Source organism: Hemiscyllium ocellatum, chromosome 39 (assembly GCF_020745735.1).
Source record: "Hemiscyllium ocellatum isolate sHemOce1 chromosome 39, sHemOce1.pat.X.cur, whole genome shotgun sequence".
Taxonomy (NCBI): domain Eukaryota; kingdom Metazoa; phylum Chordata; class Chondrichthyes; order Orectolobiformes; family Hemiscylliidae; genus Hemiscyllium; species Hemiscyllium ocellatum.
The window spans coordinates 20,727,150-20,749,278 of NC_083439.1; the positions used below are offsets into that span (position 1 = coordinate 20,727,150).

General features: G+C 37.8%; 1 protein-coding gene across 3 annotated transcripts in view; it reads left to right on the top strand.

The window, feature by feature from the left end:
* Positions 1-22,129, top strand: part of cep152 (centrosomal protein 152) — a 78,515-nt gene that overhangs the window by 34,849 nt on the left and 21,537 nt on the right. For all 3 annotated transcript variants that reach the window (XM_060852806.1, XM_060852807.1, XM_060852805.1), the window contains exons 5-16: positions 1,350-1,521; positions 3,519-3,659; positions 4,430-4,569; positions 8,600-8,800; positions 9,204-9,351; positions 9,682-9,773; positions 10,822-10,985; positions 13,205-13,412; positions 14,912-15,040; positions 15,149-15,279; positions 15,498-15,626; positions 18,156-18,291. In XM_060852806.1, the coding sequence (XP_060708789.1) occupies positions 1,350-1,521; positions 3,519-3,659; positions 4,430-4,569; positions 8,600-8,800; positions 9,204-9,351; positions 9,682-9,773; positions 10,822-10,985; positions 13,205-13,412; positions 14,912-15,040; positions 15,149-15,279; positions 15,498-15,626; positions 18,156-18,291 (1,791 nt within the window). The remainder of the gene's footprint in view (positions 1-1,349; positions 1,522-3,518; positions 3,660-4,429; positions 4,570-8,599; positions 8,801-9,203; positions 9,352-9,681; positions 9,774-10,821; positions 10,986-13,204; positions 13,413-14,911; positions 15,041-15,148; positions 15,280-15,497; positions 15,627-18,155; positions 18,292-22,129) is intronic.

Consider the following 22,129-nt stretch of genomic DNA (forward strand, 5'->3'; position numbering starts at 1 on the left):
TTCTCTAATAATTGAATAGCTTGGAGCTGTGATCGAGTTAGAGACAGAAAGAAGTGTTTAGTTTTTCCCTAGCTCGGGAGTGGGCTCTCTGTTTGTTACACCCAAAACACACTGTAAACTTGAAGAAAACAAGCTTATAACAACTTTTGCAGGAAAGATAACCTGAGACTTTTCACTCATAAGCCAGGTACTTTTAGAAGTGAACCAGACACCTTGTGTCTTAGCAACCAGTGGAAGCTTTGGGAAGAGATGACTAAGGCAATGTGCTGGCCAACAGAGAATTCCTATAAATAATCTCAGTAACAGAACCTTGCAACAAAAAACAGTCTTTCCAGTTTCTCCCCTTTGTCATATAAGCTTTTTTTTTGTCTGTGTGCATGTTTGTTTAATAAGGAGATTAGGAGTTTAATTAATATTTATATGCTGATGGTTTATAACCATTTTATCTTTAAGCTGGAATCTAATTACTTGTAATAAATAGTAGTTCTTGTTCAAAACAGAAACTTGGTCCATGTTTTCTATCAACTGGTGTAAAAGCCCAGTAAATCAGGGAACCCGGCATACTTTATAAAAACCTTGATGACTCTTGGAATAGCTCCAATTCCACATACTCATCTATCTTCAATTACCTTTTAATTCCGTTTCCAACAAGAATCTATCTACTTCTCATTTAAAAAATTTAAATGCCCTGCCTCCAGACCCTTCTGAGGCATTATTCCAAAATTGAACAAACCTCAGGCAGAAATAAAGTTTCCCTCATCTCTGTCCTAAAAAGGCAAGCCTTAGTTTTAAGTGTCATCATTTTTGACTCACCCATAAGAAAAATATTCTTTTCTTGTTCACTTTGTCAAGACAATTTCAGGGTCTTTTAAATTTTAGTCCAATCACTATCACTCTTCTGAATTCTTGTGAAAACAGATCAAGTTTATCCAATCTTTCCTATATGATATATCCTGCTTGTTACAAGTACCAATCTAGTAAACCTCCACTGCTAATGCCTCAGATAAGAAAAAGAGTAAAGCTGGTTTCATCCCCTCCCTGCATGTATTTTGAAATAACAATGTGTGCCTACAAACTTTGGAATTTGGATGGCAAGTCATCCATTTGGTTTTCATATAATTACGGTTACTCTTTGTTTGTTGAACTCTTTCTGAGTCAAGCCAATTGAGCATCTGTTGTTACTTCTGGCATTCTCTAAGTACTTTTCCTGAACTCAATTTTGTTCAAGTAAGGGACCCTATTATTTAATGAACAGTGTGATCAAATTTGTCCACTGGTATTTGTATGAGCAGTTATAACAAAAAAATGTTATATACTTCATTATCATTTTCCCTGTTTACCTTCTACAGCATTTTATCGCAAATGAAAATATTTCTAATGAAACCTTGGAGCTATACAAAGTGAAGTATAACCCTTATCCTGCTGGTCATCCATCTAAAGTGGCTTTTAACCCAGACGAAGCAAAAGGTTTAGACAACACCTTTGAACAAATGCAGAGCAAGTTCTTGGATAGTGGAGAAGGTAAGCAGTTACTTCTGATTTCATATGTTTTCTGTAATTTATTTATTGTTGCTCTTAACATATTATCCTGGATTAAAGGGTTTATCTAATGATGACAGTTCAGTTTTTGCAAATGATTTCAGGAAAAGATGGGAAGAGCTGCTTAGCTGTTGACAGATAAATATTTATTTATTAATTAATTATGACTCTACTTGAAGGGAACAGGAGAAAACAATTTACCAAATGTCCAAAAGCCATTTGTTTAGCTGCCTTTGTGAAGATCTTTTGAAATTTTTTTTTGGTGGATTGGGACATTTAACAGTACAGCCTACAACCATCATCAAAAGACATCACTTTGTTTGTTGTCAGATGGAATTTTGTCAGTGATAAAGCAAGGGTATACACCGCTGTCTGCTAATAAAGATCTAGTAATCTATAGAGGGAATTTCAGCTTTCAAAAGAAGCTTAAACCTTGTACGAAGTGTTTGTCTTGGTTTTCAGCAGTACAGACATCAGTGAGTAGGTTGACAATCAATCAACTGAAGTTTTCGCACACAGCAAATCAGGATGGTTAAAGGACTTGGCCTTCAGCTTTTCTAAAAAAAAGTTTTGTTAAGTGTATTAGGATAGAAGCTAGGATTGGGTGGCACAGTGGTTAGCACTGCTGCCTCACAGCGCCAGAGACCCGGGTTCAATTCCCGACTCAGGCGACTGTGTGGAGTTTGCACGTTCTCCCCGTGTCTGCGTGGGTTTCCTCCAGGTGCTCCGGTTTCCTCCCACAGTCCAAAGATGTGCAGGTCAGGTGAATTGGCCATGCTAAATTGCCCGTAGTGTTAGGTAGGGGGTAAATGTAGGGGTATGGGTGGGTTGCGCTTCGGGGGGTCGGTGTGGACTTGTTGAGCCGAAGGGCCTGTTTCCACACTGTAAGTAATCTAATCAAATCTAAAATTAAAATAATTTTTTTTAAAATGCGATACCTCCTAAAATCCTCCCTCCCAGATTGGGTTGTGATGACTTGGCTAGGTCTGTGGCAAGTTCTGGAGCAGCTTCACTACTGTTGCTGGAATATTTTCAGGGCCCATAGTCTTTGCAGCATCCAGTGCCTCTAACTGTTTCTTGATGTCACATGAACTGAGTAGAATTGGCTGAAGACTGGCATCCATGATGCTGGGGACCACTAGGTCATCCACTTAGCACTTCTGGCTGACTCCACCACCATTTATGACTGGATGCAGCAGGACTGCAGAGCTTACATCTGATCAGTTGGTTGTGAGCTTGCTTTACTCCGTCCATCACTTTGCTCTGTCCATCACTTGCTGCATTGCCTGCAAGTAGTGCACTAAATTTATTGGTAATGTATTCCAACTAAAGTGTGAACATATTCTGTAGTAAGCTGATATATATACTGAACTCCTAACAAATTATTGAAGAGTGTATTTGTTGACTACACCTAAAAGTCTCTTGATGAGAATCTGTCCTTATAGGTTCCCATCTGTCATACAGGCTTCATTGTGACAAGCTTGACTTGCTTTTCATTGTTGATAGTTTCAAGATTTATCAATGTTAATAGGGATATTACCCATATTAAATTAGGGTAATGAATATTTTAGATTTGCAAATTTTAGAAGAGAATTTTTAACTATCTGTAACTAACATTCTAGCAACTATAGTATTTTACTTCTGCAATATTTTACTTACATAATAAAATCTGGTGTTTGTTTACGCTGTTAGATTCCTTGGGTGGTGGTTCTTTTCATGCATGTTCTATTCCTTCTGGTGTTTTTGGCAATCTCAGCTAAGGTGCATCTAATGATCTTACAAATATTTGTGCCAGCGTAGCAACTAACATTTAGTATAAATGTGAACTTTGCTGTAAAAATGATTAATATATTGCATTAATAGTCAAGACACTTTTATTATTGTTTTATCTGAGGTATTTTTGCAATAAATTAATTTGCAAAAAGCTTTTGCTTTTCTATCTTGCTCCTTTTTAATTGAATGTTATTTTTGTTCTTCAGCTTCTACAGAGGCACATCAGTTTGCACAGTTACAGATACTTTACAATGCACGGGGAAGGCAGTTAGAGGAAATGCAGCACAAACAGGAAGAGTTTGCCCGTGAGATCAGATATTTGAACCACCAGCTTGCAATGACAAAAGGTAATATAACAGTATTTAAATCTCAAGAGGTGTAAGGCATGACTTTTACTGTTCCATTCAAATGAGAGGCATTCCTGTTTAATTAGTAACATTCTCTTAATAGTGTTAATCTTGAAGTACAGAATCTTTACATGACGTATCTGAAGTTAAAATGGAGTTTGATGTTTCTAGCTGCTAAATGATTTTGGGTATTATCAATTGATAATATTACTGCAAAAGTGCAGGCTAGTTAAAGTGGTTGAAGAGAATATTTCATGAACAGTCCATTGTTTTATATGGAGACACAAGCAGAACAGTACTTCTATGAAATGTATTGTGCAAGGTATAGGACATCCAAAAATTTGCAGTTGATTAATTGCATGTGAAGTATTAATACTGTTGTTTTGGACGTATAGGCAAAAGCACCTACCACATTTTAAGGTTTCATAAATATGATTTATATTAGGCAATGTTGTTCTTTTCTTTGGTGGTATTGGTTGAGGTGTAAGTGTTGGCCAGGATTCAGGAAGAAATGTTTGACGTTGAATATGAAAGCTATTTTTCACCACAGTAAGCAGACCATCAGTATAATATTACATTCATAAACAGTTACAGTAATGTAACAATTCCGCAATATGGCACTGAAGTGCATCGATTATGTACTTGAACACTGGGGTTTAGCTGCCAATCTGTTTGCCATGTTACTATTTGAGCTGAATTTGCTATAAGTTCTACAAATTGTAAATGGAAAGGAAGTAAACCATTTTTCACTAAACTGTGGTGTCTTACAGGAGAAAAAGATGGTGTGGCTATTAGTTGTCAGGAGTTGCAGAAGTTACTTCAAGACGCAAAAGAACGTGAAGTTCAGCTGGAAGGCCAAATTAAAGCATTGGAATCCAGAGTTCAAGACTTGAGTGCCAGTGAGGAAGAGGCAAGTATAAAGAATTTGTTTTCTAGATATCTGCAACTCTGTGCACATCCTTGTGTTTAACTGCAATAAACTAAATTAAGCCCTAATGCAGACATCAAATCAGGTTAACTAAGCAGTAATTGAATGTTCACATTTTGCTAATTTTACACTTCTTTGAAAAAGAATTAAAGCAAGGTTTTGATATATAAAGAACATTTCTTTGCACAAGATAGTGGGACTCTTGTCAAGTAATTTAGCACAAGACTTTGGCTCTTGTTTCTGGGCATAAAGATTAAAATACTAGAGTCAGAGTTTTACAACATGGAAAGAGGTCCATCTGCCCATTGTGGCTGTGACGATCACCAAGCACCTGTCTACTCTAGTCCAATTTTCCAGCATATGGTCCATAGCATTGTATCCTATGATGCTTCAAGTGATCATCTAAATGCGACTTAAACCTAAGCAGTGAATGAATGTTCACATTTTGTAAGTTGATGAAAGAAATGTTCTTTACATATCAAAATTTACTTTAATTCATTTTTGAAGAAGTGTAAAATTGGCAAAATGTGAACATTCAATTACTGCTTAGTTAACTTGATTTGATGTCTGCATTATGGCTTAATTTAATTCCTGCCTCTACCACCCTTTCCAGTAGCGAGTTCCAGATCCCAGCAGCCACTTTACCTTAAATCTATGCCTCGAAGTATTGATCCATCTATTAAGGAGACATGTTTTTTCCTATGTACTCTCTACATACCTCATAGTTTTGTGCTCAATCAGGTGTGTATGTGTGTCCCACCCACCCCAGTCTATCTAGTCTCTTCAAATCTGGAATGGTCTAGCCCAGCAACATCCTGGTGAATCACCTCTACACTTTCTCTAGTCCAATCACATCTTTCCTATAGTGTAGCGATTATACTGCAAACTGTACTCCAGCTGTGGCCTAACTCATGCTTTGTACAGATCTCTCTTAAGGTCCCTACCCTTGTATATAATGTCTTTACCAGTCAAGGCAAGTGTCCTATAATGCTGCCTTAACCATCTTAATCCATCTGTCTTGTTGCCTTGAAGAATTTCTGGACATGCAAACCAAGATTTTTCAGAGTTTCACAGGTCTTGCCATTCATCATGTGCTGCCGTGCCTTGTTAGACCTCCCAAATGCATTACGTCTCACTTTTCAGGATTAAATTTCATTTGCCATTCTTCTGCCCATTTTATGTTAGGATCTCGAAGCTTGCTAATTAAACCTTCTACATTCATGTCTAGCTCACTAATTTATGCTACAAACAGCAAGAAACCCAACACTAAACCTTGCAGTATGCCACTGGATATGAGCTTCCAATAACAAAAACAAACTTTGACTGCCATCCTCTGTCTTCTGCAACTATGTCATTTTTTGGATCCAGTTTGCTAAGTTGCCCTGGATCTCCTGGGCTCTTATCACCTTGACCAGTGTCCTTTGTGAAACCTTGTCTAAAGTCCATATAGACACGTGCTGCACCACCCTCAACCACACAGCTAATCACCACCTCAAAAAACTCAAATTATATCTGCCAGACATGATCTCCTCATGACAAAGCCATGCTGATTACCCCTGATTAATCTTACGCCTCCAAGTGTAAATTAATTTAATCCCTCTCAATTCTTTTCTGATAGTTTCCCTACCTCTGATGTTAGGGTCACTGGCTCATAGTTCCCTAGTTTATCCCCATCATCCTTCTTGAATAATGGAATCACATTAGCTATCCTCCAGTCCTTGAATTTGAGATTAATGGAGGATGTCCAGACACAAGAGAATTATGGTAAAGTGAGAAGCTTGGCCTGTGAGTAAAAGAATTGTTCTAATTGTTTTTTCTTTAATAAATTCCGATTGTTCTCTTATAGGTTTTCTGTCTCACCACTTTCCTTTGATATTTGCTAAACTCAGATGATCAAGTAATCTGGGCACTGAACCAGTAAAAAGTCTCTGATGTTAAAGGAATACGTCATTATGTACAGTTGATTCTATGTAATGATAGAATCATGCAAATTTTCATAAGTTTAATTATATGATCATTCGAATATGATTGTATGCACTGTCTGCACAGCTAAAATGTGCAAAATGCAGGTGTCGTTATGTTGTATAAGTGCTATCGACAGAGTGAAGCTAATGTTATTTATGCATTTAAGCCTCACTTCGAGATTTGTGTACATAATGAGGCAATGATATATTGTCTAAAATTGTCTTTAGAAAGTATATTGAGCTTTTCAAGTGGATGCTACACACCCCATTCCATTGTTCAAAAGGCAGGCATTAATCTCATTGCTGTTCTGATCTTATGTCAAAATGATTGCTCCTTTCACCTACATAATAACAAAATTCACACTTTAAACATAGCAGAAACCTTTGCTTCGCTGCTGACTGCAAAGTCACAGCAATCACAGCTTATCTGCCAATGGCAATCTAATGATCTCTGTGGTATTGATGTCTACTTTCCTGACATGGCTTGGTGCTTGACTCATATTACAGAGTACCACAGGCACACAAAAAGTGGTGTTGTCAATTTGCATAAGCAGTCAATAGCTTTGAAGTAGTCTCACATATGTCAGAGTAATTATTAACGGACTGATTTTTACTTTTCTAATAATTATTTTATGGAACAAAATAATGATTAGAGCATGCACATGACATTTAAAATCAAGCTTGAAAAAATGTTATTTTTTTAATTGCATATTTTTTTTTAAACTGCATGATGAAAATCATTGACATTCTTTTGCAAAGGATTGGTTTCACAGGGCTGGAACAGTTGTTTAGCAGACTGGAAAGTAATAGAAACCCAGGTACATGTCTTTCAAAAAGATTGTCAGGGATTTTAACAGATATTCAGATGTGAAAAGAGAGGCTGTTATTGATTCTTGTCACAGTTGATTGTTTACTTCATTGTTGAACTGCACAGTTTGTGGAGAAGCATGATATTACAGGCAGCAACTTCAGGATTTCTGCACTTGCCATATGTGTGGATACAGCAATTGCTATCAGTTTTTGAGGAATAATGGCAAAGTCCAGGCCAATTAATCATATTTAAGGCTGAATGTATATGGTCACGTTTTTTTGTTTTGTCTTTGTTCACGGTCCTCAGCATCATTGTGTCGTGTTCTCAAGATTTAACTTTCCTTTGTTTAATTCTGTTGGATGATGATGGTTAGTGCTGGGAGGTGGAACATTTTCATTTCTGACATCCAACATTAGTGTGGAATTTATTACTAGATTCCAAGGAAAGTCTCCTCTACTTTGTCCAATTTTCTGCCACAGCTCGACCTCCAGCTACCAGCCCTGTTGCACCAGTAAGACAGTTATTTATGTGCTTTAATTGCCAATTATATTTTCAGATCTTTGAGTGAAATTGCAAAGATAGGGCAATTTTTATGGTATGTTCCTTTTCATGCAAGAAATTAGATTGAGATATGTGAACCACATTCTGCATTGGCCCATTATATAACTGTGGGGCACCCAACAGGACTGAGCTGAATTTAAGATTTTAGAACTGAAAATCCTTTAACTCACCGTTCCATTCTATTTACAATTATATAGTTTATATATTTAGTAAGCTTGTAAATATTTACTGCTACTAGCATTTTTGGAGGAAAACAAATGCACTACTGCATGCAAAGCAATCATTTTTGGTACTGTTACTTGGAAGGACATAAGCTCTTAATTTGGTTTCCTGTGACTTGTTCTCATTCAAGTTTGATATATTTTATGCCATTAAATTTGTTCCTTCATAAGTCAAATGAACAGTCAAGCATGATTTTTGACAGTGACCATGGTTGAGCATCCTTGCTAGAAGATTTGAATCAGATTTTAACTGGCTATATCCTCTTTGGGATTGGAAGAATAGTTAAGTTTGTACTTCCCTAGAGGAGCAGATCCATACTATTCTTGAGTAACAAGAGCAATGCATAAAATCTCCTGCTTGTGTTGTCCTGATGGAATTTAGCTTGGTGCTTTTGGATGTGAATCATTATTTTATATTCTGCTTAATTATACATGTTCCTGGGATTTCACTGCAGGCGTTGAAGAACCAGAAGATTGCTGAAGCAGCCATGGAAAGTATGCAACTACAGCTGTCTGAGCTGTGTCGCTCAGAATCTCTCAGTCGTGCCAAAGAACAGCATGAAGCTGTCATTTGTGCTCTTAAACAGAAACATGAGGAATCAAGCTTGGTCATGCAGCAGACACTTGATGCAACAAACATTGCATTGGAAGAACAGGTTCGAATTTAGCCCATTTGATTGTGAAGTTTTGTACTGCTGTGTTGCAATTATTGTACAAGTTTGCCTGATAAAAATAATTGTCTGCTTGAAAATGTATTCTTTCAAATAATATATACATACAATTGGATAGAGCAATAAAAATGAATGTTTTTAAATGTAAGTTCTGGGACACAATAAAAAGGACATTAAGCCTAAATTACATTAACTGAAACATAATGAGATGTTTGTACACACTGCTAAATACCATATTATTTAGGAAAAATACTTCAAAAGTATATTTTGTGTGCACTGTTCTCAGTCATCTATGTTGTGAGAGTCAGCTACTAAGTTCAAGATGCTAAATGATGCCCAAACTTGGTTTTGATTTTTTTTTTCTTTTCTCTTTATTCTCTTCTGTCAGCAAGAGAGTTGTAAGCAACTTCAGGAACAAGTTAAACAGTTGGAAAGGCAACAAGAAGAAGCTAAGTTGGAGAAGGCAGAAATAATTAATGGACTGACTAGAAGTTTAGAAGCAAGTCAACAGCAGTGCAGAGATTTATTGCAAACAGGTTGGGAACCCACTAAACAACATAATTAAATGCAACATTAAAGCTGCAGTGTAACTTTTTTTGTGAATGAATTTATTTTTTGTCAACCACAATTTTTGATCATTCTTCTCATCTATAACTATGTCACAATTTCCAGTCACCATGTTTTACAGGGACACTGTAATAATTTTATTGTTACATGTATTGCTGTTTCTTACTTAAGCCTTGCAAAGTGCCAATGCTCGCAAGTGGACCTATAATCTTGTAGAACACAGTCTTCAACTCATGGTTCGGTTAATACTCCTTTAATGTTAAATTCCAGCACTAAGCTATGTTGCACATATGTTCCAGGTTCAGTGCAGGAGATCACTCAGCTTCGGATTCAAGTTCAGCAAATTCAGTCTGCCAAGAACATCAGTGATAGCATGAACAAGGCTTTACAGGTTGTCATTTTTGTTTTTATATTCGTTTGCGGGATGTGGGTGTTGCTGGCTGGGTCGCCGTTTCTTGCCGATCACTAATTAACTTTAAAAAAATGCGGCGTGTCTTTTTGAATTGTTAGGTCATTTGATATAGTTAGACCACAACGCCGTTACTGAGGGACTTCCAGGATTTTGACACAGTGACAATAAAGGATTGGTGATGTATTTCCAAACCAGGACGGTGTACAGCTTGGAGAAAAATTTGCAGGATATAGTATCTACAGTCAATGTACTTCTAGATGGTGATGGCTCATGGGTTTGGAAGGTGCAATCTAAGAATTTTGGTGAATTTCTACAGTGCAGTTTGTAGATGGTGCACACTGCTGCTACTGTGCACCGGTGATGTAGGGAGTGAAAGTGTTGAGTGGTGCCAATCAAGTGAGCTGTTTTGTCCTGGATGGTGTCAAGTCTTCTGAGCATTATTGGAGCTGCATTGGTCAAGGCTAGTGGAAAGTACTCCATTACATGTCAATTTTGTGACTTGTAGAAGATAGGCCTTTGGGAAATGAAGAGTTGAGTTTTCATTGTAGGATACCTAACCTCTGATCTGCTCTTGTATTTACACGCATAGAATAGATTTCAAATAGAATGAAATTTCAAGGAGTAAGAAGGAAGAAGTCAAGAGCACTTGAAATGATTTTGAGGAGATGTGTTATAGTTCCTGAAGCATAAGGAAAGGAACAACATTTTAAAAACTAGTGTCCCAATTGTTGTTCAAGTTCAAAGAAATAAAATGCATTTAATTGAAGAGCTCACTGACAGGAACACACTATTCTTGTTTACTGGAATCTTTTGCAAATCTCATCTCCAGAAGTAATTTTTACTGTTTTGAGATGTTTATGTTCTTGTGTTGAAACTTGCCAAATTTAATTAGCTGTTTGCTTTTCCCTACTTTTGGACTTGTGTCCTTCCATTGTACCCAAATTATACCTTTGAAAGCGAAGTGAGAGTTTTGTCCCTCAAGTTTGCGTGAATTGAAATCATAACTTTTATTTTCATTTTTTTTCAGGAAGAACTGGCTGACTTGAAGGAACAGATTACTTTTTATGAATCCGCTGTGAAGATTAATGTTCTTACTAAAGACATGGTAGAAGAATTAGAACTTCCGTTATCAGATTCCTACACGGATCTTGGTATCAAGAATGGGAAATGGAAAGCTCCCAGGTTCCAAAGGTAGATTCTGAAATTAATGTGCCGTCATAGAATTGTTAAGTGCTAGTTGCAGTCTTTCATCTTTTAAATCTGTTTCCAGGTGGTATCTTGCAAAATGCTTAGTTTGTTTTACTTATGGATTTATATAAATGATGTAATGATTACTGAACTTAGCTGTCTACTATTTTGGAGATGCATTCATCAGTAATTTAGTTTGGCAATTTAGCTTGTATTTTACCGTCGTCATGTTGTCACCTTTACAATCAATGAAATGCTCCATTAATGAAATTCATATGGACAACTTACAGGGCTGGGCTGATACATGGCAAATAACACTGTTTAGCATTTCTATGGCATGAATGACCAACTCCAACAAGAATCTAACCATCTACACTTAATATACAAACTGAATTACAAACCATGAATCGCCCATGTAAGCAGCATCCTGGATGTCGTCACTAGCCTGCTACACGACTGGACAAAATGCTGGGTATTCTGCAGCAAGTGATTTTCTAAATGTCTTTTCACAACCTACAAAATACACATCATGAGTGTACTGCTGTGCTGTCCATTTGACTGGATGAGAATTCCAACAACTCTACATTATCCAGTTCACTTGATAGGCATTTCATCCATCACCTTCAACATTATACTTATTCTAGTTGAGTCATGTGGTTATAATGTGTAATGCCCACAAAATGCACTACAACAATTTGCCAAGGCTTTTTCAACAGTGGCATCTAGAAGGACATGCCAGCACATGAAACTCCCTACTCTCAAATTTCCATCCAAATCATGTTATTTTGATTTGGAAATGTGGTATATATCCCTTATGAATACTGTATTAAACTTTGGGAACTCTCTAATGATCAGCACTGCATCTAAACAACATGAACTGTTGTTTTTCCCAAAGTAGTCCATCGTCAACTTCTCAAAGGCAATTGGGGGGGTGGATTATAAATGACAGACACATCCAATGAACAAATCGTTTTTTTCAAAAATAATAAAAGAAGTAGGATGTAAGAAAAACAATTAGTGTAAAAAATATTAATACATTTGATTGCAGAGCTTCCTCCTTCCTTTTTGTTTGGTACTGCCTCCATAGTTTCATTCCAGTGATGGTTTAAAATAAACCCTTCTCTCTGGGGTAATCCATACTTCTCTCTTGTTGATGAGATTATGCTGCTGCTTGTTATTTGCCATATTTCCCTGTGAGAGAGAATTCTTTATCGGTAAGCATTGTGCAGTCTATTTATTTGGATGTCATCACTATCATGGTTAAATATGGCAATGTGTGAAAATTGCGCAGTGTAGTATAAGCTTGCAACATCTCTAAGAAATAAAGCTATGAATATAAGGTGTAACTCATGGTTTTTAGTATTTGAAGGTCTGTTGTGCACTTGGAAGAATGTAGCATTTGCAGATGTTTTCACTGACATTGACAACTCTTGTGAGAGCATCGAGTTTTTATGGCACTGTTTCCAGTTCGTTGAAGCTCAACTCTAGCATCAGCTGTCATGGCTTTCTGGTTCCAGTGCCTTTGCAGAATTGTGTTGAGAGTCCCCTGATCCCCAAATGGATCTCTTACTCCCCACTAAAGCTCAGGAAAATGTCAGACAATCTTCGAGTATACACTCTCCCCTTGCCCCAAAATCCACTCTTCATCCTATTTGGCTTCTCTTACACTGACTGTTATAGCACCAGCTGCACCAGAATCCATCTCCCCTTTTAAGAGGTGCCGACTTCTCTCAAACTTGGGTCTTTTACTGAGTTATACAGCCAATTGTCACTATACTTAGCCTTGGCTGGATGTAGTAGTTATAAAATAACTATAAAATAGTTATAAAATAAAGTAGACAAGAGTTTTGGAATGTTAACAGCACTGGAAGTATCAAACATGCATATCACAGTCCTCATTCTTGTTTACAGGAACTGTCAAATTTTACACCTTACCCTTTCTGTTCAGGGTTGCACTAAACAGAGTGTGTGACAGTAAGTCATTAATGGGCAGTATTTGCTATTAACTTGCAAAAGTGAGAATCAGCATGTTTAAAACAGACCTATTTTATTGTGGGTGACCTGCGTTCCAATAACCATTATGTAAATAGTTTCAATCAAGACTGAGATAAATAATAAAACAAAGATACAAGTCTTCAACTATAAGAGTTTTTGGCAAGGCTAAGCAAGATACCCAAGTGTGTTTTTTTTAAAATTTACCCTTTTTTATCTGCTCCTATAAGCTCAATACAGCAAGATGGCTCAGCTAAGATATCTAAGGATGAGATAATAATGGAACTGAAGTCTGAACTGGAGCGATCGCTCAGCAGCCTCAGAACAAAACGTCATCAAGTGACTCAGCTTCAGCATGAAAGTAAAGAAAGTCAAAAGCAAATAACTGAGATTAAGGAGCAGTTACAAAATGCTGAAAAAATGGCAAGAAGCCATGAGGTTGGTTGTATGATTGCTTCTTTTCTCAACATGTAATATTTGATTTTTAAAAAGTATTAAAAATGAATGCTTATGCATGTTGTTTAAGTGATCTACTCGCACAATTATGAGCAAAATTTAATGCTTCAGTCCACTGGACATTACAAAGATATTACCATACTGAGTCAACTAATTTCTGCCTGTTTGTCCAATGTAGTGTTTGTTACAATTCTTGCAAGGTATTTTGTGTAAATGACATTAGTTTTGCTTGTTGGCTGTATAAGGTCCTTCAAGTTCATTAACTGCTGTTTTAGTGTGTTGGTGGGTTTGTGGGCTACCATGATGCCAAGATGTCTGAGTAGTTTGGCATTCATTTCTGAGATGTCTTTGATGTAGGGGAGAGTGGCTATGGTTTCTGGACGTGTTTTGTCTGCTTGTTTAGGTTTGTTGCTGAGACATCGATGAACTGTGTTCTTTGGGCACCCATTCTTTTTGAATACATTGTATAAGTGATTTTCTCTGCTCTTCGTAGCTCCTCTGTGCTACAGTGTGTGGTGGCTCATGGAAATAATGTTCTAATTCAGCTTTGTTTGTGGGTGTTGTGGATCCCATTTACCACCCCTGGAAAAAAAACAGGAAATGACATCACCACATAGAATAACATCACCAACCCAAGGAAACCTAAACGCATAAATAAATAGCAGGCCATACCACCAGTGCTTCAGCTGGAAGACCACTGATGTTACCTAGTATGGTGATGAAACGTCTGAAACCAAACCTTCTAGCTCATTGAGCAAACCTACATCCATTTTCTTTTATGTTTAGAAGTATGTTGGGAGACAGCTGTGCAGATGATAGAAATACTTTAGAAATGTCCTCAAAGAATTTCCCAAGAAGTCAAACATCCTTTCTGATACGTGGGAGTCCCTGACTTATAACTGATCAAGATGGAGCAGGCTCATTCTGGATGTACCAGGATGTTTGTCAACACAAGTGAAGTTAAGACATTGGAGAGAGCACACAAGTCTTGTAACAACTCATCTACCTGACCCTTGAGGCACCACCACCACTCGTGGCAGAGACTGCAGATTATGCATTGGACTTAAATGCTATCTCAGTACTCCACAAGCAAAGTCATTCTTGATCCCAGTCTAAGAGAAAGGGATAGCTATTTGTACTTTGTGTGCTATTCATTTAAAAAAATTGATTCCTGATTATTTTGAATTGCTTTTCTTAATTTTGCTGTCAATCATTCTTGAATTTCGGGTTTTCTTTTCTATAATTTTTTAGCTACATATTTGTTTTGGCGGTGTGGAATGTTTCCATTAGCAGAAGTTCAGTCAGTCTCTTTTTGTCTCTTGATTGTGTGACATCAGCTAGCTAGTGTTGATGAAATGTAGAATGGAAGCATGTTTGTGAAATATGTAGATTACGTCTTTATTTTTCATTTAGTATTCACCAAATCAACTGCTTTTAGAATACTCAAAGCTATATTACGGAACTTAATTGTATGCATTCAGGTCCGAGCCAGCACTTTGGAAAAGCAGCTAGAAGCGGTAGGATCCTGTTCATCCACCTCTGGAAAGGCTCTTCAAGAAGAAATTGAAAAGTTGCGATGTGAGACCCAGGCTCTACGCAAAGAAACTGAGGTAAAAATTTAATTGCAGCTCAGTATAAATTTTTAATGGATACACAATAAACGATTGCACTTCTTGATTTAATCCTTCTTTAAAACAAATACCTGTTTACTTCTGTAGGATAAACAGCAGCAGGTTGAAAAACTAATTCATAGTGAGAAGCAATTTAAAGAAGCAAACCAGGAGTTGTACAATGAGATGCGGCAGATGATTCAAGACTTTGACAAGGATAAGCAAGAGGCACTTGACAGGTACAGTGTATAGCCATTAATTGAATAAAGTAGGCATCAGTCAACAATGCAAAAATATTTGTGCATGTTGATTCAGGCTTTCATACTTATTGAACTTCAAATCAGTTAAAAAAGCTCATAAGGTAATTTGTGCAAGAGTTAAATGCATTAAAATCTTTGCTTTATAAGCGGGACAAAGAATTACCTTGCGTTTTTCTTTGTTTGATATACCATTGCAGATGTGAGCGAATTCATCAGCAACATCATGAGGATTCCAAATGTCGACTTCAGCAGGAGTTGCAGGAACAGCATGAATTGGAGAAAACACAGCTGACTCAGTTCTATAAACAGCAAATCATGCAAGTAAAGTGAGTGTGATAGGCAAAGACATTAGAGATATTTCTAATTTGAATTCAGACTTGATCAAATATCTGTTAATAAAAGTGAACAATCTTGAATAATACATTTTACTAATATAACTACAGTAACATTTTAGTTGCATACGTTGATTTAGCAGAAAATACTTCATGTGTCCTCAATATAGGGAAATGTACTTTATAAAATGATTTTAACCAAGAAATCAAAGGGCTCAGTGATCAAAAGGACATGTATTTTTATGTTTTTTTTATGTTTTATGTTTTTTACAAACTCAGATGCCACCCAATTAGGAGTACTGAAATCACTATGCTGCACTTTTTTATTTGCTGCTCAGAATTCAATTTAACAAGCACATGGAAAAGCAGAGAAACAGACAAATAATATATTCAAATGAGCAAATATGAATGTTCATTGTTGTGGTTCTGTTCGCCGAGCTGGGAGTTTTTGTTGCGAACGTTTCGTCCCCTTTCTAGGTGACATCGTCAGTGCTTGGGAGCCTCCCGTGAAGCGCTTCTGTCATGTTTCCTTCAGCATTTATAGTGACTTGTCTCTGCTGCTTCCGGTTGTCAGTTGCTGTCCGCTGCAATGGCCGGTATATTGGGTCCAGGTCGATGTGTTTGTTGACAGAATTAGTGGATGAGTGCCATGCCTCTAGGAATTCCCTGGCTGTTCTCGGTTTGGCTTGCGCTATAATAGTGGTGTTGTCCCAGTCGGATTCATGTTTGTCATCTGTGTGTGTGGCTACTAAGGATAGCTGGTCGTGTCGTTTCGTGGCCAGTTGGTGTTCATGGATGCGGGTTGTTAGCTGTCTTCCTGTTTGTCCTATGTAGTGTTTTGTGCAGTCCTTGCATGGGATTTTGTACACTACGTTGGTTTTGCTCATGCTGGGTATCGGGTCCTTTGTCCTGGTGAGTTGTTGTCTGAGAGTGGCTGTTGGTTTGTGTACTGTTATGAGTCCTAGTGGTCGCAGCAGTCTGGCTGTCAGTTCGGAAATACTCCTGATGTATGGTAGTGTGGCTAGTCCTTTGGGTTGCGGCATGTCCTCGTTCCGTTGTCTTTCCCTTAGGCATCTATTGATGAAATTGCGTGGGTATCCGTTTTTGGTGAATACCTTGTATAGGTGTTCTTTTTCCTCTTTTTGCAGTTCTGGTGTACTGTAGTGTGTTGTGGCCCTTTTGAATAGTGTCCTGATGCAACTTCGTTTGTGTGTGTTGGGGTGGTTGCTTTCATAGTTCAGGACTTGGTCTGTGTGTGTGGCTTTTCTGTATACCTTTGTGCTGAATTCTCCGTTCGGTGTTCTCTGTACCATCATGTCTAGGAATGGGAGCTGGTTGTCCTTTTCTTCCTCTCTCGTGAATCGGATTCCTGTGAGTGTGGCGTTGATGATCCAGTGTATGTTCTCTATTTCTGTGTTTTTAATGATTACAAAGGTGTCGTCCACATATCTGACCCAGAGTTTGGGTTGTATTTGCGGTAAGACTGTTTGTTCTAACCTTTGCATTACTGCTTCTGCTATGAGTCCAGAGATCGATGAGCCCCTGGGTGTTCCGTTGATTTGTTCGTATATCTGCTTGTTGAATGTGAAGTGTGTTGTGAAGCACAGGTCCAGTAGTTTAAGTAGTTTAAGTCTTTGTTAATAGGTTCAACGTCCTGTTGTCTGTTCTGTATGTCCAGCAGGTTGGATATTGTTTCTCTGGCTAGGGTTTTGTTGATAGAGGTGAACAGTGCCGTTGCATCGAATGAGACCATGGTTTCTTCCTTGTCTATGTGTATATTTCTGATGATGTCCAAGAATTCTTGTGTTGACTGTATAGAGTGTCTGGATCCGCTGATCAGGTGTTTCAGTTTCTGTTGCAGCTCTTTAGCCAGTTTGTGTGATGGTGTCCCTGGTAGTGATACTAAGGGTCTGAGTGGGATGTCTGGTTTGTGTACTTTAGGTAGTCCATAGAATCTGGGGGTGTTGTTGTTTTCAGGTTTCATTCTTTGTAGGTCAGACCTAGTTATCTGTCTGTTTTTTTGTAGGTTCCTCAGTGTGTTGTTTATCCTATTGGTGAGCTGTGGGGTGGGGTCAGACTCCCTCTTTTGGTAGGTGTTGGTATCTGCAAGTAGTTGTTGTGCCTTTTGGATGTAGTCTGCTTTGTCCAGTATGACCGTCATTCTGCCTTTGTCTGCTGGTAGTATGATTATGTTCTTATCATTTCTTAGTGATTTTTAGTGCTTCTTTCTCCTTGGTGTTGAGGTTGTGTGTTTGTCTTTTCCTTGTTATCAGAGAAAAGGGACGAAACGTTTGCAACAAAAACTCCCAGCTCGGCAAACAGAACCACAACAACGAGCACCCGAGCTACAAATCTTCTCCCAAACTATGAATGTTCATGCATGATATAATAAACACTGATATTTACATGGCTAGTTATATTATTGATGAAATGATATCTTGTTTATCCAACAGTTGAATATGATTGAATTTTATATTTTTTGGACACATTCTTTTTCTATTCTATATTTTTTTTATGCACAAGTAATCACCTGGAACAACTGAACTATGAGATGTCTGGAGTGCAGGAATGCTACATTACCATCTGTAAAGAAAAGGACTCCTTGGAAAGCAAATTAAGGGAAGAAATGTCCCTCAAGCTGATAACAACTGAACAGGAAGTTAGTACCTAATATGGAAAAGGAAATTTTGTTCAATAAATTTATTCAATATCATAATTCAGGATTGAAAATCATAAACTGACTATTCATTTTGAAACTTGAGATGATGTTGCATAATATTCTTAATCTTGCACTTCCTATGCTTGAATAGTAAAGGAATTGAGGGTTAGTGTGAGAGGGTGGAAAATGGAGCTGAGGCCACGAAAAGACCAGCCATGATCTTATTGAATGGCAGAGCAGGCTGAATGGGCCGGATGGCCTACTCCTGCTCCTAGTTCCTATGTTCTTATGTTATAACTACTTTTGCAATTTACATATGCATAGTCAGAGTGAAGGAGACCTCATCGGAGTGAATAACTGGAAATTTGGGACAAAGTGACAATTCAACTGGTAAATCTTACAAGTAAATGTTAGAAACCTAGACCTAGAAACAATAGTCTTTACAGAAATTAAAATAGCCTAGTTTAACAGGCGGATGCCTGATAGTTATCTATCAAAAAACTGTGGCAGGTCATTTGGGAAAAACAAGTGATTCATCAGAGTTACCTATATAAGGACTCGTTCAAAGTGCTCAGTCAGAAGGAGGGAGATTTTGTTTGTGAGATTGAAACAATGAGTAACTGGAAATTAGAGCAAAGTGAGAATTCAGGGCAGAGGGAACAGAGCTGCTTTAATTAAGGTCTGTCTCCAAAATGCAGAGTGAACAGGTGAAGAAATAAAATGCAGATCGGGATGCCTACCTGCACTAAGACAATGGTGGAGTGGCATCATAAATATGGAGAAAGCAACTGATTAGGTTGTACTTCTAGTTTTTTTTTTCTCTTTTTATCTCAGAAATAACTTGTTAAACTTTAATAGGAAGTCTATGCTTATTCTAAGGGTAACAGATAGTTTTTAAGAGTTATAAGAAGGCAGTTCAGAAGGGCCTGGTGAGGTATACATGCTGTGGTATGTGTTAAGTCATGGACAAACCATGTGTCTAAGACTAACATATATATAGAATGTATTATTGGTTTCACAAGCTTGAGGTCTGGGATCAGAAATTGAATATCGATTGGAGTCACTGTTATGCTTCCTCAAAGTACAGAGCTGTGTGGATAGCATGAACAGGAAGTTGGTCACACTGCAGATTTAAGACATACAGGTAGAGAAGGAATGGGTGACTGCCAGACAGTCTAAGAATACCAGGCAGGTATTGCAGGAGCTCCTTGAGTTTATCATGCTTACTATTTGGAAACTGGTGAGGGTGATGGTTCCTCATGGGAGTGCAGCTAGTGTCAAGTCCATGACAATACAGTGCCTCAGATGTACAGGGGATGAGGAAAATGGAAGAGGGATAATCATTAGAAATTCCATAGTCAAGCGAGTAGACAGGTGTTTGTGTGACAATAAACAGGACTCCTGGATGGTATGTTGCTTCTCTGGTGCCAGGATTGAGGATGTCATGGAGCAACTGCAATACTAACTTCTGGAAGATCAGCCAGAAGGCATGGTCCACATTACCTACCTATGTCCATGATACTAGATGGATGAATTCGTGAAGACATATTTCAAGAATATAGGAAAGAAATTAGAAAATAAAATCTCAAAAAAGTGATCTTAGGATTACTCCAAATAATATGCTTTAGTGAACAAAAGAACAGGAAGGTTGTTTGAATAAGTGGCTGGAGAACTAGTGTAGGAAGGAGGGCATTAGATTTCTGAGGAATTGTGACTGGTTCTGGGGCAGGAGGAACCTTGACAAGTTGGCAAGTTTACCTTTGGAACTGGGACTGATATCCTTGCTAGTGCTGTCAGGGTGAAGCAAGCTTGTTAGGGAGGGTTGGTACCTGAGTGGTGACCCAACTTGGAAAGAAGTAAAGTTTGTAACAAGAAGTCCTAAAGATGCTGGGGAGACAATAAGACCGGAGAAACAAGGCTGAGTATGTTTCAAAGCAGAATTATGTCAAAATTATAAAGTTAAGTACGTTCGACCTGAATGTACGCAGCATTTACAACAAAATAGATTATCTAAAGGCACGAATAAAGATAAATAGATATGATCTAACTTCCATTACAAAAACATGGGTGCTTGGTTAAACAACACCTGGAGTACTATATGCAGTTTTGGTCCCCTTATCTCAGGAAAGATATTATTCCCAGAGAATGAGTGTGATGAAAATTTACCATATTTGCTCCCGGAATGGTGGGTAGACTGGGTCTTTATTCTCTCCAGTCTTAAAGAATGAGAGGAGATCTCATTTAAATTTACAAATGTTTGAAGGGATGGACCCTTTATGGGTGGATGCACTTAAGATGTTTCCCCTGTTTGGTTAGTCTAAAACTAGGGAGCACAGTTTAAAAATAAAAGGGATGCTTCTTTGGCCGAGATGAGGAGAAATTATTTTACTTGGAGGATTGTGTGCCTTTGGAATTCTGTTTACAGAGGACAGTGAAGACTCAGTCTTTGAGTATACTAAGGTAGCGATTAATTTCTGGTTACAGTGGCATAGGGGGATGGAGTGAGCAAAAAAACCATTGAAGTATTCAATCATTCTCATTGAAGGACTGCTTCTACAGTTTGAATGACCTACTTCTGTTTGTACTATACAAACCTTGCAATAATCTTCCAACACTGGCAGAATTTTGAATGTGAAATCAGATATGGGCAATATACTTTGTCTTGTAACTGACTGTTCTAATGAGTCCCAGATTTTTATATTTGAAAGGCATATATTGTACGAGGCTTGGGTTTTGTGATCATGAAGTGGTAATGGTGTCTTTTATGGTCTTTGATCAGGTGACTATTTTCAATTTTTTTTCCTCCTGAATCAACACTATTTGGAAATTGGCTGGCTCATCAAGAAAGTTTTGCATGTTCTTAAATCCCTGTTCCTGTTTCGTTGTTGGATTTATATTCCAACAATGACCACAAATCAAAAAAAGTCAGTAGATTAAATAGAGTCACAGATTGACTGACTAGTTATTGTTGTTAGTTACAGTTCTGTCCTTTGATCTTTTTAATATGAATTCAAATTCAATCCAGTTTTGTTTGCGTTAGGATCCCAAACAAAATCAATTTGGAGAGGTACCACAAAAGCAAAATACTGTGGAAATCTGAAATAGGCACAGAAAATGGTGGAAATGTACATGGGTCTGTAGAGAGAAAAAGTTAACATTTCAAATCCTGTGATCCTTCTTTAGAAATTGAAGCAGCTAGGATATGGTATTTAAGCTGATGATGGGGGATGGCAGGGGAAAGGATGGATGGAGAGAGTGCCCATAGAGAGTGTTATGAATCAGGCTCGACCACCTAAAAGCATTTCCAGGAAGTAGCCTAGGCCCTAACTTTGCAGGTGTAATGCAGGTATCCAGAGGGCAACATAGTTGGTCAAACATGTAGTTTTAAACAATACAGAGTTAATTTACAAGATTACCAAATGAAATACAAGCAAAAGAGAACAGAATACCAAATAACTTAACCTATCTGAAAACCCAACAGATCATCCCAACCTAATGATGCTGTTCCAAATACTTGCCACAATTATGGGAACCCCCAAATCCCATAAACTCTCCTTGGCACAAAATGTAAAATCGAACACAGGAGAGATGTCAGAGATAATGGAGGATCAGCCTCAACCTGCTTCTTTGGATCCAGCCACTTTTAAAACTTTACTTAACTGATTTCAGTGAATAGGCAGACTGCCCAAAACCAATCAAACCAGAGAAAAGCTGAGCTGGGAGAACTGGCCACTCCCCTTTCATTGTACAATTTTTTTTAACTTAAAAGCTTTTTGCCTGAGGCAGTATCTATTAGCTATAATCAAAATGGCTTAAAACCCTTCAAACTTAGATGTTT